The following is a 26700-nucleotide window of genomic DNA, read 5'->3' as shown; positions in this document are numbered from 1 at the left end:
GAAGAGCTGAGCTTTTATACAATATGCTTGAGTACATAAAGCTTGAATCACAAACTTTACTATTATACACTGAACAGGAAGCTTTACTTCTATTTAAAAGTTTTTCTCTATTTATTAAGTAGCCATTTATTAAGTAGCTATTTATTAAGATTGTGAAATTAAGATTCATAGTGTAGCTGCTTGTTCAGAGTTTCCAGATTCACTTGAAATTATCCCTGGAAATGACTCGTCTGGACACTGTTATACTTTGGGTGTATCTTTATTATACTATCACATACTTACTTGTGTGTCTGTGCAAGAGACCGTGAGCTTTCTGAAAACAGTAAATAAGGTTTAGAAAATCTGTCTCCCTAGCACCCACCTAGTGCTTGATACTTAGTAGGCATTCATTAAATGTTTGTTGAATAAAGAAATTCAAGAAGATTCTGGGAAAATGAAATTTTCTCTTTTATTATTTAAGAGAGTTCAAATTTCTATTTCATAAAAACCTGCTACTCTGTACTCTGAGAAAGTCATAAAGTTGTGACACACAGGTACACCTTTATTTTAGGGGGCAGGAAGAAGATCTAAAAATGGCTTTTATCAGATGATAAGAAGCCTTTTCATAGATTCCCAAACTTTTTATGCTGTGGAGAAGGGAATCAACAAACCCACCACCTCTCTTTTGGTTTTGTTCATTTCAAAATTACTAAATTACTGCATAAGCAGTTGTTGCTATTGAAAGCTGGGGCTAGAGGAGGGGAAAGGATGGACAAGGCGATCTTTACTGGGGAGGGGAGCTACTTGGGAGAAAAAAGGACTGGAATGCAGGGGATAAAGACACTACTATAGACAGGTGGTTTTTATGACTACTCTGTTTGAGAAACATTGTCTTCGTATGTTAATTTACTTTTACTTTGCCAAATTTGAGTTGAAGAGTCAAAGAACCCGCCCCTCTCTTCAACAAAAATAATAGAAAAGGCCACCGAAGCAAGTGAAAATTAAACTAGAACATCCTATCCCCTCAAGGACATCTTTTCTTTTTTTTTTTTCCCTCCCACAAAAATGGTGAAAGCCGTTTTTTTCTTAAAGAAGGAGCTGTGGGGGTGAGGGGGTAGGGTGGAGAACACTGACTAATAGGAAAAAGACCAAATAAAGCTTTAAAAGTTAGGATAGGATGGTTTTTTAAAATAATCTCTAAAAGGGGGCCATGATGACTAAAGTTCATTAGGCATACCTAAAATAACGAATTGATTAACAAACACTTTCATATATTAAAGTCTTATGATCTATATTAATAGAAGGCAGCAGCAGGCAAAGATAACTGACCTTAGACTTAAGCAAAACAAAAGTGTACCTTTTCACTGGCAGATTAAAACATCAGACTTTGGTGGTTAGATCACTATTAGAATCTGTTTGCTGCTACTATATCCACAGCGATTTTAAGGAGTAGAGCAGAGGCTCAGAAGTAAGCTAGGTAGCCGCAAAAAACCTAATCTGGATTAGGAGTTTGCTCTGGAGTCATTTGGGAAAAAAACAAGAATTGAGGCATATGTAGAGTTGTGTCCTATATAAGTTCACCTTCATTTTAGTTCATAAAACATTTATTGAGTGCTTGCTATGTGGCAGGCACTGTGCTGGGTGGTAGGAAAAGAGATGTTCTTGAGGAGCTAACAGTCTAGACATATGATGATATTACTGTTACTGGAAAAAGCAATATGGCAACATTAGCAAGGGGAAAAGTGCTTGAAGTTTATTTTGTCCAAATACACTTTTAGACTTACCAAGTCATTTTTACCCAAAAGGGAGATTAGATTAGGGTCCTTTCAGGGCCTGGGAAAGAACAGAATAGAAGAAAGGACTGGAGAAAAAGAAGTAATCTGAAATTCTGATGGCAAAGGAAAATTTTCAGTATCCCACTTCACAGTTTTGGGGCTTGATCTGTGATAGAACTGTCCCATTAAAATCAGGGCTTCTTTATTCTGGATGTGGAGCAGTTAATTGCAAGTCACACTCTTACTACTTGCACATGGACTTTAAAAATAAGTTCACTTCCTATATAAGAAGGTAATCGGTTTCATATCTATGGTTTCACTAATTTAGGATAATGTCTGCTTGATTGTACCAATCAAGACGGGGGGACCAAAAAATGCCCCACTCTTATTCTTATATCTTGGTATTTATTAAGCATGTTCTTAGTGTCTGGAGCATAATCATTGAAGAAATGCTATTTAAGTCTTTTAAACCACAAAGACAATACTAAAAATTATTTAACCCTTTTAATCCATATGTTCAATGAACCAAAATAGCATGATGTTTAGCCTCTGGCAATTAATTCATTCCTTGTGTTTTTTTGTTCGTGTTTCCATTCATTCATTCCATAGTTTTTTACTGACTGCCTCTGACTGTTCTAGGTGTTACGATGTAGTGTGGAACAAGGCAGGCATAGTCTCTGCCTTAATGAAATTTACATTCTACAAATGAAATAATAGATAAACAAATTAATATATAATATAATATTAGATGGTGATAAGTATTAAAAAGAAAATAAAATAGGTTAATGAGATAATGGGTAGAACATTGGTTGTAGTATGATAATTTAGTGATAAATAAGATTCTGGTCACAGACCCATGCAAAACTGGTAAATGTTTTATAAAACAATATTGATTGCTTTCTTTCAAATATAAACTTTGTGGTCACAAATTATGATAGACTCAGAAATGCACCACCTAAATCTTTGCCTCTAAGAAGACTTGCTACTAGAATCCTGGCAGTCAGAATGGCTGGAAGTCCATTTTGGGGTGGCCTTGGCTGGAGAGAGCAGCCTGGATCAATTCATACCCTTCCCAGGTTGCTCATATTCAATGACTGGTCTGGCTGAGGGTAACAAGTCCCAGCCCTTCTTACTCAGTTTGGACAACTCTGAAGGGTCATTTTAGCTCCATAGCTCCCTTAGGAGTTGGCTGAAGCTGATGTTAGGTCTGCTATCTCACTTCAGCTTTGCCCTCTACCCGATGCTCCTTCCTTCTCTCTTCCACAGGTGTTGACCCCAAAAGAAACTCCTATGAAACAGACTGCTGCTTGAAACTGTTTCAGCTCTGCTTCCCAGAGAACCCAACATGTGACTTAAATGTTACCTGTACCTACATGTAATACAGTATCATAGCTATGCCATCTGCATGAAGAAGGAGGGACTGATCAGAAGACTGGCTTTTAGAAAAAATCCCCCCCTTTTTAAGTGAAATCTTAAGTGAAATCCAAACACAAAATGTAAGAGCTAAAAGCCTGCCTTATCCTGGAGGAGGTGTGGATGAGGCTTGTTCCTAAGGCACCTCGCTCTAAGACACCTTGAAAGTCACAGCAGAGATCTGCTTCTCTAAAGATTACAGGAACAGAAACACAGAATTTAGGAGCTGGAAGGGATCTCTGAAGCCATACAGAACTCCTAATTTTACAGATGAAGAAACCAAGGCCCAGAGAGCTTTTTGTGACTTGCCTAAAGTAAAATAACACTAACAGTGGCATACAGAACTATAAACTAGTTTCCTCATTCCTATGATCCATTATATAAAATATTCTACCGAGAGCTCAAGATCCTATTTCATTTATGTTCCCAAGTGGAAAACTTTTAGGAAGTCAAGCATACCAACACATATAAAGTTTCTGAATAATTTTTATATTTCTGTTGTGTTTAAAATGATAGATTTATAAGCCCAGGTATAAGATTTAAATGGGTTTCATGAAGAGATATAATTAATATTCAGTTTTCACATCTAACATATTCTATTTTTATTGCCTCCTTATACTTTCCCCCTTTTTTACTGTGGTGAAATATATCTAAATTAATCATCTTAATTATTTTTAAGTATACAGTTCAGGCCTATTAAATAGTCTTCTAATGTTGTGCAATCATCGCCCCCATCCTCCCCGTAATTCTTTCATCTTGTAAAACTGAAACGTGTCCCCATTAAACCACGCTCCATTTCATCCCACCCCCCAGCCTCTGGCAGCCACCATGCTACTTTTTTGTCTCTATGATTTTAGCTACTCTAAATACCTCATAAAAGTGGAATCATACAGCATTTATCTTTTTGTTACTGGTATATTTCACATAGTATAATGTCATGGTTCACCCATGTTGTAGTGTATGTCAGAATTTCTTTACCTTTTTTAAGGCTGAATAATATTCCATTGTATGTATACCATATTTTGTTTATCCATTCATCCATCAATGGACATTTGGGTTGCTCCCAAAATTTAGCTATTATAAATAATGCTGTTATGAACACAGTTGTACAAATATTTCCTTGAGACCCTACTTTCAGTTTTGGGGGGCAAATACCCAGAAGTGGAATTGTGGGTCATGTGGTAATTCTATTTTTAATTCTTTGAGGAACTACCTATTGTTTGCCGCAGCAGCTATACCATTTTACATTCCTATCGACAGTGCACAAGGGTTCCAATTTTTCCACATCCTTGCCAACTCTTGTCTAGTCATCCTAATGGGCATAAGGTGGTATCTTATTATAGTTCTCATTTGCATTTCCTTAATTATTAATGCTATTGAGCATCTCCTCATGAGCTTATTGGAGCTTATCTTCTTTGGAGAAATGTCTATTCAAGTCCTTTGCTCATTTTCAATTTGGGTTGGTTGTTTTTTGGTTCTTGAGTTTTAGGAGCTCTCTCTCTATTCTGGATATCAATCCCTTATTAGATATGCAAATATTAGATATGGAAATATGATCTGCAAATATTTTGTCCCATTCTGTGGGTTGCTTTTGGTTAGCCTGCTTGTATTTTCAGTTCACTTAATTCAGCCAGTTTTATTCACAAGTGTTTTTCAATTTTCTTTCATCACATTTCCTCTATATATTTATTTCATAATAAAATAGAAATACATTATATAACTTCAATTCTTCCTGACAAACATTTTGTATGGATCAAATACAACCATCTATTTTAGAATATAAATTAATATCTGTTATTTTTTTTAAAAAAGGATTTATTTTATTTTAGAGAGAGAGAGAGAGAGAGAACGTGGGTGGGAAGGAGCAGAGAGAGAGAGAAACTTAAGTGCTGAGTGGGGAGCCTGATGAGGGGGTTCGATGCAGGGTTGGATCTCACACCTTGAGATCATGAGCTGAGGTGAAACCAAGAGTCAGCTGCTTGACCAACTGTGTGACCCAGGTACTCCACAAATTAACATCTATTCTTAAAAGATGATACCACACAAGAGAAAAAAGTATTGAAAAACCTGTATTACAACAAGACAGGTCTGGCCATCACACACCACAATCAGAATTAAAATTCAAGACTAGAGTTTTCCTTCTCTTTGTTGACTGTGCCTTCTCTTTCTTCTAATTCTGTTCTCATTTGAGGGTTCCTGGAGTAAAAAGATCCAGTGGAATTCCTTTTCTTTTGATCCCTATACCCATGGAACTCCAGAGGTAAAGGAAAGAGCCAGATTTGTCAGCATCCACAATAGCTCCTTCCAAAAAGAGAGTCCAACAAAACTTTCTTTTCTACCTTTCAAATATAGGAACACCTGCCCATGTTTAAAGAAGCCGGTTGCCACTGCTGAACTCCTAGCAGATTTCTGCATCTGTAGAATACAACTCCTTTCCTCAGAAGGCTTCCATGACTTTCTGATAATTTGGTCCTTGTTGTTTTTCTGCACTCGATTCACTCTTCACACTGCTCACCAAGGTCTAACTTCTCTGACCTTTTCCCTCTTCCTTGAACATACAAAGTTCTTTGTCTGGGCCTTTGCACTTGTTTTCTGACTCATCCCCATCCCTCACCCCAGCTTAGTTAACTTCTACTTATCTGTGAAGTTTTAGCTTACACGTTACATCACTGGGTAGGCTTTCCACTACTCCCTGATAGATTAAATCCTCCTTTTACCCAGAGCATATGTTTCAGAATCAAATGGTATAGTTACCTGTACAATTATTTTCTTAATCTCCCCCAAAGATAAATTTCATGAAAGCACTACATGTGTTTTATTTCCTAGATATCCACAAGGCCTGCTATAGTTCCTGGCACATGGTAGAAGTCCTCACCAATTTTTGCTAAATAAATGAGTAAGTTAATCTGTTCAGAAAATAAATGTGTATCCTTCTTCTACTTATGACCAGGGACCAATATATTTTCTTCTGCCCTTCATCCTTACCTGTTCAATTTCCTTTTCATCGCAAGGAAAATGCACCAATTGACGTCTAAGTGAAAAAAAATTCTTAAATATACTCTATCATTGAAATTAGAATGTAATCATTGGCATTTATTAAAATAAGTACATATATACCATACAAGGAAAATGAAAAACAGATTCTTTCATATAATTCTATACTATGGACCACTTACCTAAAGTCACTCAAAACATTTTTGGGACTTCTTCCAAAGAATTATTGGTAATTCTGTATAATACTCATCTTTTTTTTTTTTAATTTTTAAAAAGATTTTATTTATTTATTTGACAGAGAGAGAGAGATCACAAGTAGACAGAGAAGAAGGCAGAGAGAAAGGGGGAAGCAGGCTCCCTACTGCGCAGAGAGCCTGATGTGGAGCTCGATCCCAGGGTCCTGGGATCATAACCTGAGCCAAAGGCAGAGGCTTAACCCCCTGAGCCACCCAGGTGCCCCTTTTTATTTTTATTTTTTTAAGATTTTATTTATTTATTTGACAGAGATCACAGGTAGGCAGAGGGGCAGGCAGAGAGAGAAGGGGAAGCAGGCTCCCGGCTGAGCAGAGAGCCTGATATGGGGCTCAATCCCAGGACCCTGGGATCATGACTGAGTTGAAGGCAGAAGCTTAACCCACTGAGCTACCCAGGTGCCCCCAGGTGCCCCTTTTTAAAAAAAATTTTTTTTTAAAAGATATAATACTCATCTTATAGAAAGTGCTCTGCAAGAAACTGTAAGACTTTTTTTTTTTTTTTTCATTTTTTCATGAAGTACTTCAACTTATGAACCATGATAGGCCTGTATGAAAGGAGGATTTTTTTTTTTTTTTGTAAGATGTACTTATTTGAGAGATGGGGGGTGGCGGGAGCAGGGAGAAGGAGAGAGTCTTAAGCAGGCTCTGCACTGAGCACAGAGCTGGATGCAGGGCTCGATCCCATGACGATGAGATCAGGACCTGAGCTAAAACTGTTGTTCGACTCTTAACCAACTGTGCCACCCAAGCGCCCCAGAAGGATCTTTAATTGGAAAACCAAAGTAAAAATAAAACACAGAACCATTCCTTCAAAAGTCAGAATATTTAAGCTGACAGAGCTAGTTTTAGAATTAGAAATAAATCTAAGAGCAACAGAAAAGAGTAGAAACTGCTTCTTATACATTAAGAAACATACCTCTGAGAGCATGCTTCTCCATGGGTTATATTCAGGAAGCTGTTAAGATTACAGTATTAAAGTTATGGTTTAGAGAGGATTTTATCAATTTTTTTGACTTGGAGATTTACAGATTTATTTATTTTTATTTTTATTTACTGATAATGGTAGAGCACCAGGAAAGGAAGATGAAGAAACAAGCCGAGCTACAGCTTTACGTAGTCTTTTGTTATCTTTTTGCATAAGAGAACTATCAAGTGCTAGGTTTAGTCCCATACTGCAGTTGTAGAAAGTCACCACTGAAAAGTCTGGATGCCAAGTAGCCTGATCTGGCTTCACTACAATGATAAAGCCTAGAGCTGCGAAGGATACCGGGGAACCTACCTTCTTGGGCACAACAGAGGAACTGGAATTTACGGTGCTTTCGTCATCGTGCATCATAACAGGTTCAGAGCTGTTCTCATCCATGACCTCTGGCATGCTGTTCACACTGCTGCTCTGGCTGCCTGTGCTCACAGACATGCTTGGGATGGAATGGTTGCTGCCCAGGCTGTCCATTTCCCTGATCAGGCTGGTTCCATGTTCGCTGTCCTATAAAAATGGGGCATGGGGGTTAAAAAAGATGACTGGAGGTAAAGTGCCGATCCATTGACTGAGCTATTAAGCACACTCAATTCTGCAGTGCCAAGTTGCTTTTCTGCCAAATCTGCAAAGATAAACTTTTTATGTAGTGACTCTACTACTCCCCCACCATTTTCAGACATCTCAAATTCACTTCCCTGCCTTCCTCAGGGGCCATTCTGGACATGGGTCATAAGGCTCCAAATGCTGCTATCCTAGGGCTTTCCCCCATCATATGCAACTATTATATTATTGTATTGCTATTCGTAAGCAGAAATCGGGCCAGGTTTGTAAGAGACTTTCAGGAACATTAAGGTGCTAGAGAAAGATTGTAGGCAACTGAACAGGTAACATCTGGGATATTTACAAATAGGGCAGCAGTCGTTTGAAACTGAAATAGAGTTAAAAGAGTTTTCAGAGATTTGACAAGGAATATGTTCCTTTGCAAATCATTATTGAGTAACTTCATGTCTAAGCAGGGATATTAATTCTACTGTCCTGGACAGGTAATTAAATTCTGCCTCCCTCAAGCAATTCTATCATGCTTACCTCTGTAATCTTATTAAATATATCTGTTAAATAATACTGGTATTCATCACTGCTAGTCCAAAGACTACTATCTGAGAAGTGGTAAAATAATCAGAATATGTCATTTACCCATCACAGTGGGATATCTTTTGATTTAAGATTAAATAATTTAATTAAGGCAACTTAGTTTAGAAAATCCTATTTTCCAAGAACCATACTGTATTGTATATAACTTTAATGAATTGTTACTTAGCCATGGCACTCTAAGGAATCACTGGCATAGGTAATATGGGTAATTTAAAATGGTAGATAATAAATTATATTTTTAACAGATTTATTTTCCCAATTAAAAGGGATCATTTGTATATGTGCAATCAAGAGATTTATAGTCCAGTTCAGTTTTCTGAATTTCATTTTTATAATTATTGATAATTTTTTCTTTTATATAAAAAGGTAAAATAAAATGCATTGTTCATTCCTTTCCTCTTTTCTATCTAGTTTTAGAGGAAGAGGAGTCCTTTCTTTTGTTCAAGGCTCTATATTCCTGCTCCTATCCCATGCACTTCCTGAGATCCTACCTAACTACATCTGTCTCGTCTAATTTCAATGCTTCTGGCCCGGCTTCTTCCACTTTGTCTATAAATATGAAGAGACCTGACCCATACTTACAGACCTCTCTTCATACTGCCCTTTGTCCCTTTTTCCTTCTCAGCCAAATTTATGAATCTTAAAATAACCAGCTTTCACTGTCTCTACTTTCTCACTTCCCATTTATTCGACAAACCTACAGTTATCTATTATTCATCCTAACTACTCCTGTAAAGCTACTTTTACGAAGGTCATCAAGAACGCCCTGCTTGTAAAACTCAGTTAAATTTTTTTTTTTTTTTTTTTTTTTTTTTTTTTTTTTAGTCCTTGTCTAACTTGACCTCTCTGGGGCATCTGCTAATACTGGCTGCTCCGTCCTTGAAGTTGCAGACTGTTGAACATCTGTGATGTTTCTTAGGGTCCCTCATATGGCGTGGCCCTCTTCCCATTCTGCATTCAACTCCGGATTCATTACCATTTTAATTCTCTTGACCCCCAGCCAACTATTCTTTACCCAGACTTCTTTCTTATGTTCTGGGTTTGAATTTTCCAGCCAACTGCCAGACATTACCATTAAGGTGTCCCAACTATCATTATTACCCTTGCTTCGACCAATTCTTCTTAAGTTATTTGAATGAGGAGACAGAAAGTCACTTCTCCTTTGAAAACTCCTTCTGTATACTGTCAGCAGCATATGATGCCATTAAACTCAACAGGCATCAAACTGAAATCATTCTACACCTACTATTTCTCCTTGATTCTTTTTCTCCATTCTTGGTATTGACGTACCCTAGTCACCTTTTACGAAGGTGACTAAAATGTTCAGAGTCACCTTAAACTCCTCCTCACCTGTCACTGTGACTTTCCATGAGAAACACTGTATTATCAAATCTACCTCTACAGTGTTTCTCAAAAGTGTTCTCAAAAGTGTTCCTTTCCTCCCCATCCCCAATGACAGTGTCCTTATTACTTTTTGCCTGGACTATTACATAGAATGTGACACATTCCAGTCTGTCATAATTCATTCTAGGCTCTATATTCCTACTCCTACATATTCTGTTGCCAGGATAATCTTCTGAAGGCAAAGCATCTTCCTGGGCCTAAAATGTCCTATACCTATCTCTCAGAAACCACCACATCATGTCCTGCATACAAACTTCACTAATCCCCCCCAGCAGGCTTATTTTCTCCCCTCTATGGAGCCCTGCCTGGTGACACACCTCAAAAGCATTTTTCATATTTTGTCTTATATAAGAGTTATTTTATGAATGTTTCTTTTGCAACTCTGCATGTTTCTTGAGGCCCAAAGCATCAATTACATTTTTATCGCCAAAAGTGGTTTTCATAGTGCCCAGTCCAGAACTTTCCCATGTAGTAAGCACTCCATCAGTGCCTACCAAATAAACCGAACCTACCTCTTCATCCTCCTGTGACTCATTCAAGGGTCCATTTCGTGTCTCTTGGAAAAGGATTTTTTTCATTTTTCGGTACTGTAGGTTATCTAATTCACGGACAGCATCTTTTGTCCTCTGTATGAGGTCAATTAGGACACGGAGTGGCTGGTCTCGTCGAACAAAATCATGCTGATAGAGGGGGGAGAAAAAAACAAAAACTGAAAATGAGAGAACAGATTTTGGGGGGCAAGATTTACATTTATAAAAGCAATCACATAAAATAGGCCTATTGATTTTGCAGAAATAATAATTCTGTGACTCATTTCATATAGCCTCTCATTTTGTATAAATCTTATAAAGAGGTAACTATGATCTTCTCTTCTTCCTCAAGCCCCATTTTGTGGACTTCATCCTAGAGTTTACTTGAGAACTCTTGAGATTTACTTTAATGTATAAGTTAATAATGACTAGTAGCTTAGAGTCTTGTAACTTTCAAATCTCAAGGATTTGAATATATATAATACATAGATATATAATAAGTAGAAGCAATGCAGAGTTATAGATATTATTGTTTTATGTGTATATATAAAACAATATTATATTGTTATTGTTATAATCTGCCTCAATCTTCCTATCCACTCTGTTGAAATAGACTTGTATATATTTTGTTTTCTTGTGGTCATACCCAGTGTATGCTTGAAAATATGGCAGCCATTCAATTTATTTACAAGTTATAATTCTGGCAATTTCATTTTGCCTCTACAGAGCTGTACAACCAGAAATAAGGGAAAAGGGCCTTTGAAGAGTGAAAGTAACTGCCCCAAAGTCCATAAACTTTTCCTCGTATAAAAGGCCTTCACTTTTTTTTTAAGATTTTATTTATTTATTTGACAGAGATCACAAGTAGGCATAGAGAGGCATGCAGAGAGAGAGAGAGAGAGAGGAGGAAGCAGGCTCCCTGCTAAGCAGAGAGCCTGATGCGGGGCTTGATCCCAGGACCCTGTGATCATGACCTGAGCCGAAGGCAGAGGCTTTAACCCACTGAGCCTGAGCCACCCAGGTGCTCTAAGGCCTTCACTTTCAATATTATCAGTGATCTTTACACATATTCTGGTTTCCTAGTTTCTTAGCCTGTATCAGTTTAGAAAGAGGGAATAAAAGTGGGAGAATAGAGAGGATGGAGAACTATAGAACTAGAGTTACTTGTTGTAAAAAGAACTGTCCTTTGAAACTTCTTAGGCACCTTGACACTCAGTCCATGACTAACACACCTACCAACCAACCACATAAAAATGAACAAAGGTTTGTGGGCTGTTTTGCAAAGAGGAAAATGCTTCTCATGTTGTCCTTCTATACACCAGGAGTTGATGAAACACTATTGCTTCTGAGCCATCAAGAAATGAAATTATGTTCATCATGCTTTCTTTAAGAAGGCAGAGAAGTAGATCATGTATTTTGACAAGATTATGCGGAGAATGATCAAAAGTGGGAGGAGGAAGTTTTGTTTTTTAAAGGAGAATTTTGTTATGTGGAAAATTCACTTACATGAAATTATAATTTGAAGATATTGGGAAAATGGGATATGATGTGGTAGGCCTTGGATGATGGAATGGATTTCATTTCTTCCTAAGTTAGACAGCTATAAAAGAGGAGTAGGGCCACTGTGAGGACACGTACTTGTCTTGTGGTTCTTCACCCTGACTTTGCTGTCAGGGGAATTGTGGCTTTTGCTCCTGCTTTTATAAAATATCTCTTCCTCTGCAGAGTCCTTTCTGAAAATGAAACACTATTCCTGGAAGTGAGTGCAGCCTGCATATTTCCAGATGAGCCCGAAAGGGAGAAAGTAAATTATTTTGCTCCTCTGGTACTTGTGATTATATAAGAGCAAACCGGTTTTCAGAGAACTTCAAGCTATAACTTAGGATCAGTGAATTTTAGAGCAGGAACAGCTCTTAGAAATTCTTTTATTTTCAAGGTGTGGAAATTCAGGCACGGAGAGATTAAGTGATTTACACAGCCAAACAGTGGAAGAGTTACCTGTAACCCACATTGCCTCATTTGGTGTTTGTTGTTGGTGGTCTACCACCACTGTTGTCTAAGACAAAGATCTGATTGTGTCACTCATTGTGACAGACACTGGTGTCCCATTTATCCCCCATTCCAAACTCTTTTCCTTGCCTTCATCTATTTGAAGTACTAGAAAGTAAAAAGGGTTGAACTCCAGCCTCTTTTGGAGTTACAGATAACAGTATGACTGAGTTTTGGTGAACAAGATACAAAGGGAGAAGCCCCTGAGGAAAGTTTTGTTTTCTAAAGTAAAAAGGCAAAGCACCTGACGAGATAAATAAATAAAATCTTAAATCTTCCTCCTTTTTCCCTCTTGGGATAAAGACTTGAGTCCTGGAGATGCAGCAGCCATTTTGTGACCAAGAAGATAAAAGCCACATACTGAAGATAATAAAGTAGGCAGACAGAAGGAGCTTGGATCCATGGTGATATTGTTGAGCTGTTTATTGTTCTGCACTGCTTATATTAATATCTCCTTTCTCAGTGCTCCGGGTTTCTTATTGTACAAGATAATTAAACCTTTACCTGTTCAAGCCTTTTAAAACTGATAAACTCAACATCGTAAACACATGCCTGCATGATGAAGTCTGGCCTTTTACAGCCAGGCTCATGCTTGTATTTCTAGGTTCGAATCTAGTCACTCCTAGTCCGTTTTCCCATCCAATGCATATAGTACTTTCTAGATAGTTCTTAAATCATGCGATGTGTTTCACACCTACATGCCTTTGCTTATGTTCTTTCTGCCTGCAATCCCATCTCTTCCCTGTTCTCCAAAGCCCATTTTTCTCGAAACCCCTACAACTAATAGGTTCCCAGATCCTTTGAAAATAATGGTTTTATTGTTCTTGAGATATATTTCCTTGAAACATGTAAATGATAAAGAAAATACATAAAAGTAAATCATCCCAAGTTCCACCATCCAGAAATAAGTATTATTAAATAGAAGAACATCATTTCGGACATTCTCTCTCAGGACAATGGATATCTAGAAATAATTTTAATGAAAATATTACATATGCTAATTTTAAGAAAGTCTTTTAAATTAAGGTATACTTAAATGTAGCAGAATTAGATGACAAAGAGGTAAACTTTAACTTTAGTTATAATTTCTTTGCCAAGAGTTACCACATCTTAAAATATCCTCTAAAGTTAACCAAAGAGAAAAAGAAAAAAGATGACAGAGATTGGAGTTACTTTTTTTTAAAGCTATGCCTTTTGACTTAAGGATTATTATTGACTATCTACTCTAAAAAATAGGAAAATTAGTATACTTATCTTTCTTTCCTACTCCTAGATTGTTCTAGTTACATTAGTATTTTTATATTGTCAATATTTATAGCACTTACATTCTGCTCTTTAACCATATCAATGATTTTACCTTGACTCTATATTTAAATGGATTCGAAGTGAAGGTGACATTTTAAAATGTCAGGAAGAAAATGTGAAAAAAAGATGAATTACCTAAAAATATTTGGGAACAAGATAGCCAACTGGGAGGGAAAAAGTTGACTTCTTTGTAACAAATTTTTGCATGACCTCTCTAAAGAAGCCCAGCATAAAGAACATAAAAAGAGAAATAGGGAACAAATACTTGCAAGATCTACTACAAAGTAATAAGGAAAAAAAACAAAACAAAACAAAACAAAACCCTAACAACCAGACAAATGGGCGAAGATCACAAAGAGTTTAAAAAAGGGAAACCAGTAAGCTTTCAACTTACGAAAGACACTCAACTTAACTCATAACAAGAAATACAGATTAAAACTGTAAGTTCTCCACTGATCTGAGAGCCAAGTTCAAAAAGTATTGGTTCTCATACTTGGTTAGTGGGACTATAAATTGGTGCAATGTTTCTGGAGGATGATTTTGTATGTGTTTAAATTTAAAATCTATATTCCCTGTGGTTAGCAATTTCACTTGCAGGATTTTAATCTTTAGATATCCATATACAGGTATAAAATGACACATATACAGAAACTCACTGCAGTCATTTCTAACAGCAAAAGACTGCAAACACCATAAAGAAGTTGGTTAAAACAAGTACTGTCATTCTGAAAATATTATGGATCCACTTATAAGAATGAGGTAGCTCTACATGCAGAAACATAAAACAATAGGCCTAACATACTATTAAGGAAAACAAGCAAACAGATAATCAAGGTAGAATAGTGTTTACAGTTTGCTTCTATTGGTGCACAGATAAATCACAATATTTACTTCCATATACACAGAACATTTCTAGAAAAACATGCACAAAATTGGTAACAGTGGTTGCTAACTCTACAGAGGGTCCTAGAATAGGAAGGAGATTTACTTTACATACTGTTCTTTTGAAATTTGTACTACCTATTCAACATGAAGAATGTAGTCTCTTTAATCAAGCAAAAGAAATATATAAAAATTTGGGTGTCAATTTAAATTTGGTGTTTGACGCCAGTCCTTTTAACAGTTTCTTCAGTTCCTAATTCATTCTTTCTTCCTTCCCTCTCTCTCTCTTTTTCTTTCTTGTTTTATCACTAGATTGACTGGATTCTGCTATTGAGCAATTTTTTAAAAAGCTGTTAGAAAAAAAAAATCGACTAAATCTGTGAGGCTTAAAAATGTCAGCTGCCTGTATAGCTAAAGAGCACCTTAGTTAGGTCAAAAATCCATGCCAAAATACCTTTTTTTCCCCCAGCCTATTTGTATGAATCTTTCTTTATCCCTGGAGTTCAGGAACTTCATCAGGTTATAGAAGATCAGTTCCATGGTGTCTGTCTTCAGGGCTCTGCTTAAAAATCATCTTCCTAGAAAGGCCTTCCCTAACTCCTCATCTAAAACACCAGCTCCTGGGGCACCTGGATGGCTCTTTTGGGAGAATGTGCAACTCTTGATATCAGGATTGTGATTTTGAGCCCCACACTGTGGGTAGAGTTTAGTTAAAAAGAAAAAAAAAAAAAAAAGGAATGATAGGTCCTATCACTTTTCATCCCTGTCCCTGCTTTATTTTTCTGCAGAGAAAATTATTTATTACGGAGGCGCCTGGTGGCTCAGTAGGTGAAGGGGATGATCAGGGGATGATCCTAGGGTCCTGGGATGATGCCCGGGCTCCCTGCTCAGCAGGGAGCCTGCTTCTCCCTCTCCTTCTGTCGCTTCCCCTGCTTGTGATCTCTCGCTGTCAAATAAATAAATAAAATCTTAAAAAAAAAAAGAATTTACTATGAACTGATATCATATATTTACTTGTGTGTTTAGTGCTTGGAACAGTGCTTGGCACGCAATAGATCATCAGTAAATAACTGCTGAGTAAATAAATTGTGGGCTCATGTCATTTGGCTCCCCAAATCAAATTAAGACTAACTCAAGTCAAATAAATGTCCAAACATTTATTTCCAATGAAGTTTTCTTCAGGTATATCCTTAAATTATCTTCTGCTATATGTGTTTCACTTTCTTCTTTGGAAGTAACAGGCTGCTGTATATTAGATTTCCTGTCTTCCACATGTGTCATCTTAATTATGATCACCTTTATAATTTTTCCTCTTGCATTTAACTTTGCTTTATTTCCTTACAACTTTCTGTCACTGGACACATCCTACGTGGGTTGGTTCATTATATCAGTTCGTTGTTTATGATTTTGTGTTTTAATTTTTCTCTTCCATTTCTTTTCTTACCTCTGCCAGCTTGTTTTTTTATACCCTTCAGGTGTCTGGGTCCTAAAATTCATCTTTGGATCTTATATTATCTTCTTTGAGGTGCTTTTCCCCCTTAATTTTAATATAGCCCCAAATTATCTCTTTCCCTTTATGGTAGTGCTTTCTACCCCATCCCCCAATTAAAAAACTTTTTCACCTACTTCAAAGTAATAAAGATATTACTTTATCTTGGGTTATCTGGTGCTTTGTTCTGGTTGTCATTTTTCCTTACAGAAATCTGGAGCTGTCATGGAGGCATGTAGAGTAGAGTTCATGTCTAGAACACATGATGGCCCTACACCAAAGGGAACTATACAGAGTCCTTTGCCTTGTTGCTTCAGCCACCATATTCCTGTGAGCTGCTATTTACAAGAAGAAAAAAACTTAATTTTCTGTGGAAAAACTCTCTGGCTTCAGACCTACCTCTTCAGGAATACTTAAAGCCAGAGAACAGAATAATGTTTACAAAGTCCTCAGAAAAAGAAAATGTAAACCAAGAATTTATGATCTAGACAAGGTGCTCTTCAATTATAAAGGCAGCTGACAGTCTTTAGCTTTCAAATTTAGTCAATATAATATTTCTGAGCTTTTCTTAAAACCAACCAAAAAAAAGAGTTAAAAAAATATATATATGTATACAGAAAGAGGTTAAATAAATCTGGAGTAGTTTATGCCAAATAAAAGACATTTATATTGTAAAAGTCTCCACACACTTGACTGATATTAATGGAACCTACATATGAAGTTTATAGTAAAATGTTACATGAAGAGATGCCCCAAAAATGCGATGTTCAAGTCAAATGAATGGAGTTAATGTGACACTCCTGTCACCGACATGTATGATGTAATGTGATGTAAGAGTACACTTTGTGTACTTATTGTACATCTTCACTGCTAGATGGTTTGGCAACAACCTAACTGAAAATCCCCGAGTTGGCATGTGAACCACTGGCAGACTATCCTGGAAGCACTGTATTGAAGTTGGTGCAGATATTAGTCATAGGAACATCACAATGGTGACCAGAGCAAAGAGAAATACTTGTCATAGGCAGAAAGAGGGAGGGGGGAAAAAAGAGAAGATGGAAAATATGGAGGAAAAAACTGTCCACATGGAATATATAGCACCATCCACTGTGATAATCTTGCTATTTCTATGCCAAGCTATTATCTCTGGGTAAATGACAAGGCAGCACATTCTAATCCAGTTTGTCATGATGAGCTGCCACAGGAATGATGTACTCTACTCCGCTACAACATGCCTTTAAATCCCCCTCCTCAAATATAAATTTGAAAAATTACCCTTAATAGCTCCGCTGACGTTGGCCTTTCCTGAGGTATTTTCTGCAAGCAGTAATCAACAAATCTCCGAAAGGAGTCTGTCCTGTATGTGCAAATACATGGAAAGAAAATAAAATCAGGGTCTGTGGAATACACTGAGTACTTAGAACACTCTCATTCAAGGGAAAGATTTACATTTTAAGAGATCTTTAATAAAATATACAAAATATTAGGAGAAGTGGACCATTTTCAAGTTTATGGTATCTAAAAATTAATTATCTGGATAACGAATGTGGAGAGTTTCAAGTTAGTCAACACATAAACACACCTTAACATATAAGCAAGGTCAAATCATAATTTCTGTCAAAAAATGAAAAGTATTATATTTATATATATAATAATTTTACATATATTTTTCTTTCCAAGATGACAACTCTGGTAAGTCTCAAGCCTATGTTCTTCTCAAGGCTGGTTGGTAACTTCTCCATCACCCACCATCAATAACCAGGTAGTAAAATTTGAAGCATAAGGGAAGGGATTTAGGAATATGGTTTCTGGATGAAAAACGTCCTTCTCTTGGGAGGAGGAAAGAAGTTGTCCACTCTTGTTTAAAACTTCCCTTATTCTATAACTCTTCTGGCCCAAACAGCTATCAAAATGTTATAATTTTCTGTAGGGAATGATACAATTCTGAATACACAGTGTATATTCTGTGTCAACATACTTAAATATAATATAATAAAAGATATGACAACTGGAAAAATAATGGCATCAGAGAAGGTACTTCATCTCTGCCAAGAAGTGGTAAGAGCTGAGATGATCAATACAAGACTGTCAGGATTTAAGAGTTGAGACTTATTAGGAAGACAGCAAGGCATGTTCCTTGTAGAATTTCAGTTCCTACACACACATTAAGAACATAGTACAAGTGACACTGAGGGTAGAAAATAAGTAAAAATGTGTGTGTGTGCATAGCCAATTCACATCTATAAAGCACCACTGTCAGTTACTATCACATATGGTGAAGGAATGTATGGTTTCTAGGTCAGATATTTAAAATGTGATTCAGTGAAAGTGCCAAGTACATGTGGTGATTCCCTTAGAGATTTAAAATGAGAGCAGAGTCTTACCATTCATTAGACTGTAGCGTTGGGGAGTCGTTCTGGGCAATGTGGTATAAGGCACTCATTGCGTTCATGTTGAAAAGGGGGGGCTTCCGTTCCGCTGAAGGACAAGAAACACAATAAAGCAGTTCTTTAAAGAAATCAGGCAGACAGAGAAATAAGGCTCTGTGAGCAAAGCTTTGCTGCTAAAGCAATGGCTCATTACTGTCATCAAGCCACATACTCCACTTATTTTAATCCGAGGTCAGCCCAGGATAGCCTTTCAGAAGCAGCTGCTCATCATCCTAATGTATACTGGCAAAGTCCCTAACAGACCCATTTCAGAAGATTCAAAAGAAAAATTTATTTTTTTCTCACCTATCTTCAAATGCTGGTCTTTGCTTGTGTTCCTATAATAGGTATGAACATCTTTGTGTGTATGTGTTTTAATGTAAACATATGTATTCACTGAAAAAGTCCATAAGGCACAGAAAAATAGAATGAGAAAAATTATTATAGAATGGAACATCTTCAACATGACTAACATAGCAAGGAAGATAACATAATTCAATTCAATAAACACTGTCTGAAGTCTCATCCAGGCCAAATAAATGGTACAGGTGATGGCAGAGGGAAAAGGGGAGGAAGCGGGGGTGGCAGTAAATCACAATCAAGTTTGGTCCAGCCTTAAGAGAAACTCAGTGAAATTAGGTATTTCTTAATAGATTTATTCTATCTCAGCCAATCCTGATCTTTTTTTTGGAATTTCTGTAGCTCTATTTTAGTATACTGCTTATTTGGCATGTACTCTCCAATTGCACTTACATAAACATAAAATCTTTTCTCTCAAAAGAAATCATTAGCTCTATGAGTAAGATCTTACAACCCTAGTACTCTTCTTATGCTTTTATTCCTCAAGCAATATATAATAAAGTGTTATTCACATATTAAGTGCTTGATTTGTTGACCAAAGGAAAAAAAAAATCAAGGCTCTAGTTCTGAGTGCAGTTAGTTTTAGATTATTTACTAATTATTATGCCCTAGAAGAAAAATCACTATCTCATCCTACCATGCTTATCTTAATGGATTCTTTACAGAGGCCCACCTTGTAATTCATAATCTAATTCTCAGGCTGTATCAAACATCTTGGTTTTCAAGCACTTTTACAATGGTGAATTTGGCTTACTCTATGAAGTAACACAAAAGACATTTTGACTCTCAGAAGGATGAACCTATGAAAAGCCAGGATGAGAAAACAAAACAAAAACTGTCCAAAACTTGGAATGAACAATTTTAAAAGTAGTGAACTTTAAGTCACTGGCAGTACCCCGGCAGGAGACGACTATGGTTATTCATGCATGATACTCTGGAGGGGCCTCTTACAGTCTTGTCTAAATGTTCTCTGATACTTTTAAAATGCACAGTATACCATTCTATAAATATTTTTTATTAGCCTCTCAGAAGAATACTATATACTCATGACATAGCTACCAGTATTACAGGGGCATGGACTATGGACTGTTCACAAGTGGAAATTTTTAGAGTTGTAGTATGGACAAATGGATTTATATCTGTTTCAAATGTAGAGGAGTTCAGGTTTAGGTTCAGGTCTATTTATTTATTTATTTATTTATTTATTTATCTATCTTTTTCAGGAGGTACACAGTGGAGAGTTTCTAGAGCTTGGCCTTCTGACAACTCCAAGTATTTGAAGTCACATGGAAGGAGGAACTCACCATGTCACCATCGATGGTTTCCCATCATTCTTAGAACAGAGTCCTTAAACACATAGCCTATCTGTCTTTATTAACATGACCCTGGAGACCTTTGTTATTTCATTCTGAGAAGCAATGCTTCCCCACTCTTCTCAAGTCATCTTTTGCTCACTGAGAGAAGCAACTTCAGTGCCTTTCACACATAACTGCTTCCATTGTCCAGACTCCCCTTCCATGTTCATTCCCTAAGCTTTATCTGGTTAATTTTTGCCAACCTTTCAGGTTTCATCTTAAATATAATTGCATTTTTACATTCATTTCATAAATACTTATTTAATGTTTATTATATGCTTACAAGCACTTCCTTAGGGAAGCCTTCTCTGACTTCTCAGACTAGGTCCTATTAGATTTTGTCACTGCAAATTATGTTTTTCCTTTCTACTACCTATACATATGGTGATTCCCTTAGTTAATTATTTGAGGAGTGACTAAGTCTTGGGGCTCTCATCAGATTCTATGTGATGGCTTCATTTCCTGCCAGAAGGAGAGGAACCCTCTCACTTATAGGCAAAAGGTATAAAACTCAAGCTGCTCAGAAGAACACTGAATTGTACTAGAGAAACAGTCAGGAAGGGGGACTAAAGAAAAAAAGAGAATACAAATCTGGAAAAAGGATGAAGGAACAAAAAGCAACAGCAAGACCCCATTCAGTAGTGACAAGAAGGGCAGTAGCTTGGATTTGAAGCAGGAATGGTGACACTCTAAGGAGCAAACCCTGCTGTGAAGACGATGACAACCAGCCACATGACGGTAGAGGAGCTGCAGTAGAGAAGCAGGTGACTGAAGGTGTTTTAAATGCCACACGGCTCTATGGTCTGAGGAGCATTTGCTAAATACTAGTTTCAGATGGCCTCAGCTACATAAATCCTCTGAGCTATGGTGGCGGCACTCCTTGCTAAGCCAGCATACCATAGAGCGAGGACTGGGAAACTATGGTCTGCGGCCAAATTCACCTAGAAGTCTGTTTTTGTAAGGTTTTATTGAATTACAGCCACGTTTATTATTAACACTATCTATGGCAGTTTTCATGCTATAACAGCAGAACTGAGTAGTTATGACAGAGAATATATGGCCTGCAAAGCCCAAAACACTTATTATCTGGTCCTTCACAGAAAGTTTGTCAACCCTTACTGTAGAATACAGTGGTCTGCATACAGTCTTCCACAGGAGCAGCAAAAATAGGAACTAGGAGTTCTTTTGAGGCCACCTTGCAATACGTAATTCAGATTTTCTCAAAAGAAATGAAAAGGGTGGGAGCATAAAAAACTGAATTAACTAAAAGGAAAAAAAATAATGATTTCTATTTAAAGACAATGACCAAGTTTTTGTGGCAAACGATTTCTTATGAACGAATGCGGTTGGAAACCATAATAATTATCGGTAACAGTAATCAGTACCATGTACTGAATTCCTACTGCAGGTCAGGCACTCAACCAGGTGCTACCTGTCATTCAGGATTCTGAGACTAGCTCAGCAAGGAGAGTCCTATTCTAAGCATTATTTCCCAGCTAAAGAAACTGAGATTCAGTTAGCCTAAAATAAGGAAACTAAGTCACATGGTAAGTGGCTAAATCGGGATTTCAACCCATCTTGTAAGAATCCAAGAAATGGGTTCTTTTCACTAGGTCTCAGTGCCTTTTCAACAATCCTTTGCATTTTATGATAGACTGTACTGCTATTTTTGAAAAAAGAGCCGAGGGGGCGGTGACTGGCTGGCTTGGTCAGTAGAGCATGTGACTCTTGATCTTGAGGTGGTGAGTTCAAGCCCCAAGTTGGGTGTGGAGATTACTAAAAAAATAAATAAGCTTAAATCGATAAACTTTAAAAAAACCATCAGCAGCTTTAAGAAGAGTAAATATGCCTGCCTGTCCCCAACAACCATCACACATTCATTTATTATCAACAATGAGTGGCTAATATGGGATATGAAAACCCTAGGCAAAAAACCCTACATGACAACATTTATGTTTTTATGTGTTTGTGTTATTTTTCCCCACCGGAGAGTTTATTTCTGAGCACAATAAATTCCCTGACAATGCTAATGGACCATTTGCCAGCTTCTATCATGACCTTTGCAGGTGAACCAAGTGTCTTTCGGTTAAACAAATGAATACCATATTAACTTCTCTTGAAATAATCTTGAAAAGTAAAATATTTGCTGACTGGACAATTTCAGTGTCCAAAGATTTCAGAGGGTTGATGCATTTAACTAGTTCTTCAGTGGAAAATTAATTTAGCAAAAAATAATTTGTGGAACAGGCTTTACCACTTAGGAACTATAGAGCTTGATCCAGGAAAGAACGATAGTGCCAGTAACATTATCATCTTTTTCCTCTCGATGTTACCTCAGCAATTTAAATTACAGATTACGGAGCCTTTAAAAAAATACACAGTATTGTAGAAGAAATGTCGTAAGGAAAGGGGACAACACTATCCACAACTTTCAAGGTAATTTCAACATTAAAAGTAGAATTTAAAGTATATCAAATATATAGAAAACTTAGAGAAATCATTGCTTAGGGTTTTATAGGCAGCCAGTTACTCTTTTTTCATGTGAAAAACTGCTCTTCTTTAATATGTTCATTTACAAGACTAATGCTACAGAGATAGAGATAAAGAGAAAAGCAGTCAAAAAGATACTTGTATGGTCTGTTGCATTAGCAATACAATGCATTTTGAATAATTCTTGATAAGTTAAATGTATTTGGTAACAAATTTACTCAATGAATATTAACTGAGCACGTACTTCCATCTTTCTATGAATCTAAGATGCCAGTGACTATAAAATGTACTACTATTAAGATGCACCACAATTTTATGTGTAACTTGGAGAAAATGCTGCCAATTATAAAATGCTGTTGCATTATTCAACCTCCCCATTGAAAGAGATGTTAAAATGTAAATTAAAATTTTGGATGAAATATGATACATATCAGGACAATGTTGTTAATGTTTGTTTATTGAGTACATTTATTGAGTATACTATGTGGGGATTATAATAATAAGAACTTTAAATCTATATTTTCATGTAATCCAGACAATCCAGTAAGGTAGGGTAGAGGTTCTTCTTCTCTCTCTCTTTTTTAAAGATTTTACTTACACTTACCTGCGATAAAGACAGAGATAGCGAGAGTGAGAGAGAAAGAAAAAGAGAGAGAGCACAAGCACAAGCCAGGGGTGGGGTGGGGGCATGGACAGAGGGAGAGGGAGAAGCAGGCCCCCAGCTGAGCAGGGAGCTAGATGAATCCCAGGACCCTGGGATCATGACCTGAGCCAAAGGCAGAGGCTTAACTGACTGAGCCACCCAGACACCCCCAGGGTAGGGGTTCTTATTATGTAAATTTCACAGAGGGGTCAAATAATTTGATGGAAGTCACACAACTAAGAAATGGCAGAGCTAGAATTAGAACTTAAGCCTGTCTGACCACACAGTCTATGTTTGTAAGCATAATTCAATAGTATCATCTGTCAATTTGCAGGAATAGCCATTGTGGAGGGTAAGGAAATTCAGGAGATGGATACTTTGTTTTTTAATTCAGTAAATCATTGAAGGCAATCCAAGGCTGATACAGAGACTGTATTTTCATACATACTTTAATTCATTTTTATAAAAAATAAAATAAGAAATTAAGCATATTCCAGAGCCTCTCTCAAGAGAGGAAGTTCTAAAAGTATTTCCTGGGATAAGTACCTCTTTCACCCAGTGTGAAATGCTGTTTGAAACTTCAGTGATTACTACATCCATACAGTACAAAAAGTGATGTGATGTTATATTTAATCATCATAAAAAGGTACTTGTCTGCTCTATTTAAGAAGGTTGGAAAGGGCAGAATCCACGTTAGAAAGATTATGGTAAGAAAAAACTTGTTAAAACAATGGGTGGACACTGATGAACTGTAAAGTTCAACTTAGGTAGTAAATCCTCTTAAATTTTTGTAACAGATGAGTTGCTGCTATGGCATCAGTTTATAATTTTGGTTCATTTTAGAATATAAATGGCAAAAATAGGAATAATCCTATATACAAATGCAATTAGCTGTTACTGAGCCTTTGTTCTGTGCTAGGCATATATTAAACACTTTACATATGTTATCTTATTGAAGTGACAATATTCAGAGTATATGTATTGTTATTTTTACTTAGGTGAGAAAACTAAGGCTCAAGGAAGTTGAGAAAGTTGTCCAAAATCACATTCAGGATGAACATGTTATACAACTTCAAAAGGTATCACTCACATGCTAGACTACATGGGTGCCCTGCTGGTATAAGTGCAGCCATTTGGGGTGCATAAACAAAGGCCAGCTAATGTTGGTAAAGCCAAAATTCAAATCCAGGGTGTCTAATTTTAAAATTTATTCCAAATTGCTAACTCTATGCTAGGCAAAGGGCAGGTTTTTTGTTTTTACTGCAGGAATGTACATTTATTTGTTTTAAAAAGTCTTTTTGTTTTTTTTTCCTTCAAACGAAAGTTAAATTCTTCGGGGCGCCTGGGTGGCTCAGTTGGTTAAGCATCTGACTCTTGGTTTCAGCTGGGGTCACGATCTCAGGGCTGTGGGATCGAGCCCCAAATGGGCTCCATGCTGGGTGCGGTGTCTGTTGGAAAGCCTGTCTCTCTCCCTTTCCCAATAAAATTTATTTAAAAATTAAAATTCTTAAATATTTCATACATAAAAATTTGTACATTATGATACTTTTCATTTAATCAGTATTTTCTCTTTTTTTTCAGAACTTCTTTCTTCCAAAAAAAATAATATAGTAGATATAACTTTATCCTTCTTCCTCTCTCCAGAGAATGTTCTGTTTTGAAATTATATCTTTTACATCCATGTTCTTATATTTTAAAAAATATTTATGTATATACTAATATATATCCTAACACATACACAAACAATATAAAGAAGTGTTTATAAAACTTTCATAATTAGTATCATACTGTACGTATAACTTTTGCAAATTTCTTTGTTCATTAAATATTCAATGTTAGATTTTTTAAAATTTAAGTTTAAATTTATTGTTAAATTAGTTAACATACAGTACAATATTCGTTCTGAAGCAGAATTCAGTGATTCATCACTCACATACAACACCCAGTGCTCATCACAAAAAGTGCCCTCCTTAAACCTCTTCATCCATCTATCCCATCCCCCGCTGCACCTCCATCCATCAACCCTTATGTAAACCACAAGAGACTCTTCTCTCACAAAATAAACTTCTGGGGGGTTGGGGGTAGAGATAGGGTGGCTGGGTGATGGACATTGGGGAGGGTATGTGCTATGGTGAGTGCTTTAATTGTGCAGGCCTGATGAATCACAGACCTGCACCCCTGGGGCAAATAATACATTACATGTTAATAAAAATAATTGTTTAAAAAAAGAGTCTCTTATGGTTTATTTCCCTCCCTCTTTCTGTACACCCCCTTCCCATATGTTCATCCGTTTTCTTTCTTAAATTCCACATAATTTTTTTTTAAGATTTTATTTATTCATTTGACAGAGGGAGAGAGATCACAAGTAGGCAGGGAGGCAGGCAGAGAGAGAGGAGGAAGCAGGGTCCCTGCTGAGCAGACAGCCCGATGCGGGGCTCGATCCCAGGACCCTGGGACCACGTCCCGAGCCGAAGGCAGAGGCTTTAACCCACTGAGCCACCCAGGCGCCCCAAATTCCACATGATTGAGATCATATGGTATTTGTCTTTCTCTGACTTATTTCACTTAGCATTAATATACTCTAGCTCCAACCTCATCGTTGCAAATGGCAAGATTTCCTTCTTTTTGATGGCTGAGTAACATTTTATTGTATCTATACCACATCTTCTTTATCCATTCATTTAGTCAATGGACTGCTGGGCTCTCTCTATAATTTGGTTACTGTTGATAATGCTGCTATAAACCCTGAGGTGTATGTACCCCTTCAAATCTATATGTTCATATCCTTTGGGTAAATACCTACTACTGCGATTGCTGTGTAGTTAGTTCTATTATTCATGTTATTCATAGGGTAGTTAGTTCTACTTTTAACTTTTTGAGGCACCTCCATACTGTACTCCAGAGTGCCTGTACCAGTTTGTATTCCCACAAACAATGCAAGAGCGTTCCCCTTATCCACAGCTTCACCAATAGCTGTTGTTTCTTGTGTTAATTTTAGTCATTCTGACAGGTGTAAGGTGGCGTCTTATTGTGGTTTTGATTTGTATTTCCCTAATGGTGAGTGATGTCGAGCATCTCCTCATGGGTCTGTTGGCCATTTGGATGTCCTCTTTGGAAAAATTTCTATTCATGTCTTCTGCCCATTTCTTGATTGGATTATTTATTCTTTGGGTGTTGAGTTTGATAAACTCTTAATAGATTTTGCAGTCAAATGCTCT

General features: G+C 36.9%; 1 protein-coding gene across 2 annotated transcripts in view; it reads right to left on the bottom strand.

The window, feature by feature from the left end:
* TAOK3 (TAO kinase 3) overlaps positions 1–26700 on the bottom strand; it is a 183053-nt gene that overhangs the window by 36708 nt on the left and 119645 nt on the right. For both annotated transcript variants that reach the window (XM_059140871.1, XM_059140872.1), the window contains exons 10-13: positions 18590–18683; positions 17481–17562; positions 10463–10630; positions 7695–7901 (exon numbers count right to left, since the gene is read on the bottom strand). In XM_059140871.1, the coding sequence (XP_058996854.1) occupies positions 7695–7901; positions 10463–10630; positions 17481–17562; positions 18590–18683 (551 nt within the window). The remainder of the gene's footprint in view (positions 1–7694; positions 7902–10462; positions 10631–17480; positions 17563–18589; positions 18684–26700) is intronic.

The sequence above is a fragment of the Mustela lutreola genome, chromosome 11, assembly GCF_030435805.1.
Source record: "Mustela lutreola isolate mMusLut2 chromosome 11, mMusLut2.pri, whole genome shotgun sequence".
In the NCBI taxonomy this organism is placed as follows: domain Eukaryota; kingdom Metazoa; phylum Chordata; class Mammalia; order Carnivora; family Mustelidae; genus Mustela; species Mustela lutreola.
The sequence above is the reverse complement of the archived record's forward strand: the minus strand, read 5'-3'. Positions and strand labels throughout refer to the sequence as shown.